The sequence below is a fragment of the Seriola aureovittata genome, chromosome 9 (assembly GCF_021018895.1).
Source record: "Seriola aureovittata isolate HTS-2021-v1 ecotype China chromosome 9, ASM2101889v1, whole genome shotgun sequence".
Classification (NCBI taxonomy): Eukaryota; Metazoa; Chordata; class Actinopteri; order Carangiformes; family Carangidae; genus Seriola; species Seriola aureovittata.
Genome location: NC_079372.1, coordinates 11,636,413 through 11,646,941, shown reverse-complemented (window position 1 = coordinate 11,646,941; position 10,529 = coordinate 11,636,413). Strand labels below are relative to the sequence as shown.

Below are 10,529 nucleotides of genomic sequence, written 5' to 3'. Positions count from 1 at the left end.
CCTTTTCACACCATTTTCCAACCTAGTGCACCATTAAAGCATCCTATCCTCACTCAGGCAGACGGCACAACCTGACCTTATATCTTCATTGCATCTGTTTGGGTTAAACTACAGTGGCTGGTCCGAATGGCTGGATAGGTGACTTGATCTGAGAGCCACTGGCTGGTAAGCTGTCCATCCACCATCACTTTATATCTGGTTCCACTAGTCTAACCCTTTAATTAGCCCCTCCAATGTGAGAAACTTTTTGGAAAGTTAGATTTAAAATGACTTAACTTGGGGCACCTTGATGACTCACCTGGTAGAGCGCGTACTACACGGATTTAGTCCTAACCACAGCGGCCAAGGGTTCGAATTCAACTCATGGCCCTTTGCTGCATGTCATCCCCTCAGTCTCTCTCCCTGACTTTCCTGTCTATCTCACTGTGCTATCAAAAATAAAGGCAAAAATGCCCAAAAATATAACTTAAAAAATAAATAAATAAATAAAATGACTTAATTTTGCCCTAAAACTTAATACCCAAAATGATCAATTTTGACTTCTTTTGTTGAGGTTGTCAAAAGGAAAAGGGACCATGTTTGAAGATCATATTCAGCGATGTACAGTTTGTAACATGGTGACAAGAAAGCCTGTTTATTTTCATGGGAGATGGAGGCGTTTCTATGTTACGAGCTTTAGAAAGCACTGCAGCCCTTCACACACAACCTCACATGCTCTCATGCTCTCTCTCTTACACCCTGCACCCGCACACACACAAACAAAAAGTCCAATTTATCTAGTGGTCCAGTCTCATTGGAAGTGTCTTAGACGTGTCTAATATCTTCAGTATAACTGTATCACACTGTATCATTAGTTTTCATACTATAAGAACCCACAGCACAAAGAGGGACTCAGAGGTGTGAACATATAATTGGACCATGATGTCCATCTTTTGACAGTAACCTGACACATGCATTTATGCATCTTCACCATTAGAAGGTATAAATAGAATAGTGTATTATCACAGGGGATTCAGTGTTGAATGGCCGCTGGTGTGGGTTTCTATTTTTGTCCCTAGTTACTGTGGAAACCAGAGGGCTCTGCAGGCATCCAGTATTTGCTGTTGCTATTTAGTGCCTCTGCTTCATAAAATGGATTCTCTGATGCTGTACTCTCAGTGAGATCAATACAGATGGAAAGATTTGTTAATATACCCAGAGATTATAATGAATATGTAAACCCATACTGGCTGTATTTGTAGGGGCCCTGACAAGAATTCAGTGACTTTAAAACAAGTTTACTAATCTAATCCCCATTTTAACTGAGTATACCGCTTCCTATAGTTTATCCCTGCAGGAACTGGGTGGGTGGAGTCGAGGGTCATCTGGGGGAATTCTGCTCGGAAGGATTGTTGCACCAGCTATTTGTAGATTCATGGCTAAGTTTGTGTGTAAAGTCCTGCCAAAGTTCTTATTAACTACTAGCTGGTTTCAAGCTGATTTACCTTTAAAACTTAAGGAACAGCATTAAAACTTGCAGAATGTTTTAGCCAATAAAGACTTCAGTGAGTGCAAATTGGTAAAAAGGAACATCTGTAGTGCTGTTCAATCAAAAGCAATCAACAGTGTAAACAGAAAGTCTCTGTAGCATCACAAGCTGTACCATAACTCCCCAGAATAACAGTTTTACGGAGCCGAACAATATATGAAACTTAACTACCAATTCTTTGTTAATGTAAGAATGACTTGGTTTTATTTATGTACACACAGATCTGTGGCACCGATTGAGAAATATGTTTGTTTCAGAGTTAGTAGAATGGTGAATATGATTATACCAAATTTCTTGTGGAAATTAACTACAGAGTACATTTAATTAAATACTTAGTTAAGTACAATTTGAAGTAGTTGTATTTCACTGTAGTATTGTTACTTTTTACTACTTTGTAGTTCTACTCCCCTACAATTCAGATTAAGATATTGCCTTTTTATTCCACTAGGCCAAGATTCATTTGATAACCAGTTACTATGCATGCTTTAAACGCTGAGATAGAAAATTCATTATTGACACTGAAAACACAATAGCTGACAAAACAATCCCTCAGAAACAATCAAAGTCCATTTAGTAGCTGTTCTGGAGCTTTAGTGATTCTTTATTGCTGAAAAATTTGTCCAGAGCAATGTTTAAGGAAAGTGAACTTGTCCGCCTTCTATTTTAAAACCTTGTAATCCCCTTTTCTCTTCTTACACATTTCTATATCATGCCCGGTTTGAGAAGGTCTGTGGCATATTTTCTTGCCTCTTCTTTACAGCTGCCACATAAAGGCATTGTGTTCTATTGTATCATAACACCAAAGCCTCCTCATCCCTGTTATCCTCCAGTTGTCTTTTTTGTTTTGTTTTTGTTGTTGCTTCTATTACGTTTATGTATTGTGGCTCAGTATGATTTCAGTCATCCTTCTAATTTACAACCAAAACTGCTCAAAAGAGTTCAGGTGTTAACTGTGATCAAGTTTGAGTTGAGTATGAATATAACAAAAGGTATCTACATTTTCAATTATGGCTGTATCCTGTAGTTGGCAGAGACTCTGATAACACTGTTAAGTAATCTTTGTACAGGCTCATAATCTACAAATTTAATGGGATAGACAAAGTAATGTGATAATAACTAACGGCATCACAGAGGTTTTCATCGTTGCCAAATGGGGTAATAAACAGAACAAAATTAGGTTTTTGGGAAGACTTTAATCAGTGATTGATCAGTAACTGATGTTTTTTTTTCTTTTCCTTGACAGTTTTCAGCATTTTAGCCCATTCTCCCGTGAACTGCAAATTCAAATTCTGATGCATTATATGTACTGACTAATCAAATCTGTGAGTCAAAGGAAGTCAGCAGATCATTATCTTGATCTGCTGCAGTTAAATTCACATCTGTCCGTATCTTGGAGTCTTCACGTCCTCTTCCTCTTTTCTCTGACTGACAACAGGTTTGTCTGCACACGAATCTTCTCTCTGTATCAAGCTGCTTCCTAATCTTGCACTCCTCTATTGTCCCCATCTGTAATTGTCTCCTATCCTTGTCAAAGTACAGCTGGTGTTCCCTGCTAAAGACCCCCTTTCCATTCTTAAAGTTTGGCTTTTACAGAGGAGCTTAATTTTTATAAGCCTCCCTCTAGGATTGTGCCAAATTTGCATTTTTGTTGTTGCAGAATTGGCAGATGGGTTTTATTTAGTAGAGAAATGCGCCTTAAGGCACAAGGTCCTCTTTTCTCTGCGTGATGCCATGTGCATCTTCAAAATGGTTTTGTACCATCTGCATATTCTCAGCATCACCACAGACACTGAGGTTGTCTTTTTGATTTTGAGATTAAAAAAACATTTGTATATTACTGTATCTTTACAATTTCCTGCTAAAGAAATGCTTTTTCTAACCATCCATCATTCAGCAAACCTCACTAAGATGATACTAATGGAGTGAATGTGGGCAGTAACATGATATAAACAACAGAAGCAGGCCTGTGAAAACGTATAATTTGATTTTAATTATCTTTGGCATCTTGACTTGCCAGAATTTAATATGATAATATACAGTATTTAAAGTGAGAATGTACTGATTTTGATTTAGAATTGTTTGTTGATTGCTTTATTTGAGATAATATGATAGAATTTGTTCTGTATGTACGCTTTCTTTCATTTGTAGAAATATAACCATTCAACTGGAACCACTCAGACCTGACTGACTGCAAGCAAAAGATTAAATACCTTTAAATGGAATCTGTTGACTGCTTCTCCTGCTTCGCCCATATTCATTAAGTAAAGTCCAGTTTAATCCTAGAACACATACATTTGTAAAACATTAGATTTTCATTTTCAAGTTTACGTGATCATTTTTATAAAGTCCCCTATAGGCTTCTATAATCACTTTCATATTATTATCTGTTATTTTTCTGCACCAGATGCTTTGAGGATGGAAGACTATATTATCATGATCATGGATTGTGCTTTTAAAGGAGAATCCAACCATTTTTAAGAATTCACTTTTTTTTCCTGTGCCCCAGTTTGGTCAATATTTGTGAACATGCAGCACTCTCCTCTAAAGTTAGAAACCAAAGGGAGAACCGTAAAATGTGCGATGCTGCCCTGGTTTGCTTGATAACAATACAGGCTCTGATGCTGTGAACCAGAGCAGAGTACAGCTACTTAGGACTCAGCAAAAGAGTGGTGGGGGTGAAGGTGGAGCCGGAGAGGAGTGACGGGTGGATCTAACCTGAGAACCGAGGACCCAAATCATGCCCACCTACACCGGCAACATGGCCGCACCAGGCTCTTGGCCACGCCATGCTAAGTTGCTGCCAACAAAGTTAGCTAACTCTATAGCTAGGTGTTAAAATAATCTTAGTGACTAATTGCATACATGTCCACATTTGGCGAATATCACATATATGAGGAGTAACCTTGTAATGTTATTTTAGCGTGTGCAAGCTAGTGACAACGGGTTGTCATTGTAGTTAAGTCATGGTTACAAAACGCTAATGTTAGCCTACTACAGTTAACTGTTTGCGTCTCAACGTGCTGTTACTCCAAGAACAAGCAGATCGGCCGATGTGTGAGTGTGCGTTGATGTTAAGTTTGGTGAAGTGTTTGCAGTCTACTCTCTTGCAGGTCCTGTTCATTTCATTGTAGAAGACGGAGTCAGAATTTCTTTTGGAATGATTATTTCTCTCTCTTTCAGAAAAAGTAACATCACTAAGAGAACCACCGTGACATGTGCACCCACACAATGCCACTGAAGTGAGTATTACTTTTCTATTGCTATTCAACGCGAAACACAACAGCAGACCTTTTTCTTTACAACCAAACTGAGGGAATGATGTATTTTCAAATAAGTGTGTGTAGCTCATCTAATCAGAGTGCAACTGACTTTCCTTTTTCTCTATAGCGGACACTATGATACATTTCTCACTATTAAGATGTTTTTTCTGTTACAATTTTTTTCATCCAGCCAAGGTTTTGATCATGGGGGACAGCTTCAACCTTCGCAACAATGAAGGGAGACCTGCACCACCTCGACCTGCAGTATCCACACATGAACATCATCTCTGGCATCACCCAGACGTGCAGGTGGATACTGATGCGAATCTGGGGACGATTGATAGGGCCCACAGGTTTGTGAACAGTGTTATGGTTTCATGTGTTCATTGTTTAGGTGGCAGCTTTGTTCATCAACCTCACATAAGATCCAACACTCCTGCATTATTTTTGCATGATGGAGTTCATTTAAAGTCCATTAAAACCTAACTTCAGCAACAGTGAAATGTTCATGTGTGACAGCTTGCTTGCTGTTGAAGCTGCATCCCCAGGGAGCTATCTTGCAGCTCAGCACCGGCCCGAGAGGGGGGTCAAGCTAGTTGACTCCCCTAGCAGTGAGCTTGCAGCTCGGCGGTCAAGCTAGCAACTTTTTAGTTTTTTTCTGAAAACCCAATTTTGATATTTTTGAGGCGAGATCCTGTATTGTACATGGCTCTAAAAAGCCCTATGATGTATGAGTATTGACGTTAGAAAGGCTTTGTCATTTAAATTTGAAAATACTTTTGGTACAGTGGATGAGTGTTGCACATTCAATTGTTGTTTTGCCATTTTTTGTTACACCACTCCATCACTCCACACTCCATCAAACTTTCCAGACACATATGACAATGTTGTTGCGTTTATTCTTTTCTTCGCCACCCACAGTGTTGGTGTTCTTCCTGGATCTTGTCGCTGATTTCACAATAATCCAGTCAGGGTATTCACACGCTTTAAGTGTTGAGAGTCAAAGAGTTGGTTCTGGTCTGTGTGGGAGACTTTCCGGTATAATCCAATGTGGAGGCTTCTGTCGTCTTCAATGTGTACAGCACAGTTCGAAAAAAGGCAAGCTGTTGTTTCTGACATCCTCTCGTGTGAATTTGATGTTTCTGTCCATTAAGTTGATGTGTTCTGTGAAGGCTTGCACTTCCTGGGCTTTAATTTTGCACCTCCACCCCCCTGCTTCTACGACAGTTTGCATTGTTCTTCCCTTTTTCCCTTTTCTTTTCATCTCTTCATACTACTCTTCTTCAGCTCGTGCAGGAGCCAGCAATCCTAGTTTTTAGTTTTCATTGTTCCTTGTAAATTACATGGTAATACGTGTGTGTGTGTGTGTGTGATAATGAAATGTACCTGAGAGTAGAGAATAGAGAGAGCAAAACTAAATCAATGAAGCATCTCTTTGAGTCAAAATACTCATCCTCAAGCACAGCGTCAATGTGGATTGATGGGCCTCCTCACTTTGTTCCAGGTCCTTGGGCTTTGAAAAGGATGGGAATACAAGCTGTGTGGATTGATGGGCGGCTATTAGGGCTTCAGGTTCCTCTCTTATCAGCTGAGATGTAATTGATTTATGGAGAGCTGGTTTGAATCACAACAGGGATATAAGTGTGCTGATTTAGCCACTTAACACGAAAGCAGGGCCACCAAGAGCAGGTTGCTCTTTTTGAGAGGAACAAAAGAGCACACAATAATCCACCTGCAATACCCTGTTGGTGCTGCTAATATGCTCTGTGACAAAATGAGGATGCTTCTATTCAATTTGTATCTGATACAAATTCATCTACATGTTTGACCAGAAAAGTCCAGCCTGAATAATCATACCTGTTCACATATTGTGATGCAGTGACAACAGGATTCACTGAACGAGGGCCTGGATCATTGCGCTTACATATTAGCTTCAACCTCACTGACAGTCCAAGTCTGTGCTTCTGGTATAAGTAACCATGGCAACCAGCATCATCTACAGTAGGTTTCCAGAAGGATCTAGTGTAGCAATGTTGTGCATTTAGCCACTGTACATGCATGAATCAGTTCTCTAATGTGACACAAACATACTGTTTATCTATACATGTATCTATCATCATCGATACATGATTTAAACAAAGTCATAAAGCCAGTGAAACAGACCAGTAAATGTGTGTCTATCTTGCTGTTAGGATACTACTAACAAAATCAATTAATTAAAAAAATATATCAAAAGGCTTTCTGATTATTTATGATTATTTGAACTCACTATGCATGTATATATGCATGTGTACATTTACATGTAGCTTACATTTGAGTATTCATATGTATGTTGGTTAGTTAGGTTGGTATATTATTCATTACAAGGTCTCAAAAACTTAACGTCACAACTAAATTTGTCATCACCCATCATCACCCATTTTACAGACTGGCTAATCTTTTTTTTTTTTTTTTTTTTAAACAAAATTTCACATTTTAGGAAAGTCTTGTGCTGATGTGTTGTAAAGAAAACCTTAATTTATACAATACATTTAATTCCAGGGGAGATAGCTCTGTACTTCTGCTCTGCCTAAACCTTTGTTTTCCATGTCTCTCAACCTCTGGATGTCTACAGCTCAGGATGCGCAGATACAAGGCCAGCTTAAATGTGAGATCCCACTGGTTGCTGTCCATGGTAACACCCCCCCACCCCCCACCAACCCACCCAGATTGGTATCTGCCGGGTCGAGTCGGGACTTGACTTGTTGCACACAGGTGTGATAAGACCGAACACTGGTGCCAAAGCTTACTATGTGTCCTATACATATATTACATTACAGACAGCTTTTTACTGGTGACTGGTTTGCGCATGCGAAGAGGCAAGCTGAGGCCACTTTGTTTAACAGATGACCGTGTCGAGAGCATCTATCGCTCTCGATGCGCACCGCAGAATATGAGCGTTTTTACATTGACAAGATATTTAAACCCGGTTAGATACAATTCCAGGTTTTATTTCTCTGCACGCCTCTCGTAATAGGCTACTACGTTTCACGCAACAGGCTGCAACACCAATGTGGAGTCTGTACGCTGAAGAACGGTACCACCACCTGTAACTGTGCCAATCTGCTCCCGACTTTCATGCCGACGCCGAGGATGAAGAAGCAAAACGTCCGAACCCTGTCGCTCATCCTCTGCATGTTTTCCTACTTGCTGGTCGGCGCCGCGGTGTTTGACGCGCTGGAGTCCGAGTCGGAGAGCTCCCGCAGGCGCATCTTGGAGCAGAAGCGCAACGAGATGAAGAAGAAGTACCGCTTCTCCGAGGACGACTACCGCGAAATCGAGCGAGTGGTGCTGCAAGCTGAGCCCCATCGCGCCGGGAGACAGTGGAAATTTGCTGGCTCTTTTTACTTTGCCATAACAGTCATCACCACCATTGGTAAGTTAATGTAATGCATCCATCTTTGTTTTTTTTTTCATGCTGCTTTACTCAGTTGCTGTAGTATTTACAGTGTAGCATTTTAAATTTATATGCGTGACTGGAACATTTTAGGCTTGTTTCAACTACTACATAAACAATTAGTTCGTGTTTTACCATCCATGCCTTGCTACAGTATGAGTCACTGTGTAATTTTCGTCTCTCTGCATTAAGGTTATGGACATGCAGCACCAGGCACAGATGCAGGAAAGGTCTTCTGCATGTTCTACGCTGTACTGGGCATTCCTCTCACTTTGGTCATGTTCCAGAGCCTGGGAGAAAGGATGAACACATTTGTCCGCTACCTCCTCCATAAGGCAAAGCAGTGCATGGGCTTTCGACGCACTGAAGTGTCCATGGAGAACATGGTCCTGGTAGGCTTCCTGTCCTGCATTGGGACACTCTGTGTGGGAGCTGCAGCTTTCTCCCACTTTGAGGGATGGAGCTTCTTCCACGCTTACTACTACTGCTTCATCACACTCACCACGATTGGCTTCGGGGACTTTGTGGCCCTGCAGAAAAAGGAGGACCTCCAGGAGAAAACCCCCTATGTGGCGTTCAGTTTCATGTACATCCTGGTGGGGCTAACTGTTATTGGGGCCTTCCTTAATTTGGTAGTGCTTCGCTTCCTCACCATGAACACTGAGGATGAGAGGAGAGATGCTCAAGAGAGGGCATCACTGAAGAGGGACAGAGGCCTTTTGGATGGGGCTGTGGGTCTCCATGTTGTAGGTGAACAGAGCAGAGGCAGTCACAGGGAGAGGAACAGGAGCAATGCAGTGCACAACCGCAGCCACAGTACGCTCTTCCTCCCGATGGAGGAGGGAACCAGCCGCACCAACCTCATCGCTTCCCCAGCAGAGGATCAGGAGAGGCAAAGGAGCCCCTGCAAAAACAGGCTGCATTTTCAGATCAAGGCAGGAAGACACAGGCCGGGGTCGAGCCTCAGCTCCCTCTGCTCCTGCGTGTGCTACCGCTTAGGGATTTGTGATAGTCCTCTCATGTCCCACAGTGAACACCACGGCTGCCATATCAATTCTGTTTATTACAACTCGGTCTCCTATAGGATCCAGGGCTGCTCGCCAGGTTCCAGGGACAACACTGGACTCTCATCCCCGGGAAGCACGCTCTCACCTGGGCATAGCTTCCGGGAGTTCCCTCGTTCAAGGAGAAAGTCAGTGTAAAGAGCACTATAGTGCGGGGAAAGACTGTAAACAGTATTTTCAATGACACTGTATTTTGTGTTGCACCTCTTTTGTGCATGTCAGAAGACAATGATTCTGTTAACTGAATAGGTTGTCTGTTGTGGCTATTTAAAATCATTTTATTTGTAAAGCAAAGATGAGATTTAATTTCCTCTTTTACCATGCAATTATTTATGTTATTTAAGCTGTTTTCCTCGCATGTAAGCCAAAGTGCAGTGCATGCTAAAGAGAATGTATAGCACACAATGTGAATGCATGAGTGCTATGTAAAGATGTAAAAGGTTGGGCTTTTTAACAAAAGTATTTTGTATATAGTGCTTATTAATGACTGTATAACTATTCGGTGAAGGTATGTGAATGATCCTAAATGGACTGTGCTCCTGCTTTAAACAAAATCCTAAATTTTTCATGCCATACCTAGAAGATGTCATTATACTTTTATATTAAAAAAGCCTTAAAGAACTTTGACCAAGCACATAAGATATGTGGCTTCTTAGCTCAGTGAATTTAATAAATCCCTTTATTACTAATCATTGCGGGGTTAGCTATAACTTTTCTGTGCATCGTTGAGAACTGATGCTCTCTAAAGAGATTCTGCTTGTTACATGACTGATTCAAATTCAATGGATGTAGCACAAAACAGATATGTAGCAGGTTACGAGTGAACTTCCCGCAGTCCTGGAAAAGTTGTCATTTTCCAGCCAGGGAGGTGTTGTTTCCTAGTCGACTCGGTTTGTAGTCACATTCGATGTGAGTCTCTTAAAGTATTGTTTTATTAAACCAAAGGAAAGGACCGGTAAATGTGTGAGTGTATTTATTTTAATCAAATTTTATTAACTGATTAAGATGACTGATTTAAGAAATCAAATCACATTAGTGTGATGTTGTTCAGTCTTTATGTTCATTTGTCTTCCTCTGTTCTGTTTTAAACTACCAGGACTTTATTTTTGATTAAAAAAGAGGAGTCAAGGGCCTCTACTCTTCTTCCTTCCTTTTCTACTGCAAGTCTTGCACCATAGGAGTGGTACAGAGGAAAAGTGTGTAAATAAAATTGCGTGAATAATGCTACTTTGACGGATAAC

At 40.8% G+C, this 10,529-nt stretch overlaps 1 protein-coding gene across 1 annotated transcript; it reads left to right on the top strand.

Moving 5' to 3' along the window:
- The first annotated feature begins 7,073 nt into the window (after positions 1-7,073).
- kcnk15 (potassium channel, subfamily K, member 15) lies at positions 7,074-10,240 on the top strand. The gene is made up of 2 exons (XM_056385910.1): positions 7,074-8,203; positions 8,417-10,240. The coding sequence occupies exons 1-2, from the start codon at positions 7,906-7,908 to the stop codon at positions 9,424-9,426; spliced, it is 1,308 nt and encodes a 435-aa protein (XP_056241885.1). The 5' UTR covers positions 7,074-7,905; the 3' UTR covers positions 9,427-10,240.
- The last annotated feature ends 289 nt before the right edge of the window (positions 10,241-10,529 follow it).

What these genes read in the sequence shown, in the direction of transcription:
- kcnk15 (XM_056385910.1), top strand. Translation starts at nt 7,906, where the DNA reads ATGCCGACGCCGAGGATGAAGAAGCAAAACGTCCGAACCCTGTCGCTC. An exon ending in AACAGTCATCACCACCATTG is followed by an intron (nt 8,204 to 8,416) that starts GTAAGTTAATGT and finishes CTCTGCATTAAG; the next exon opens with GTTATGGACATGCAGCACCA.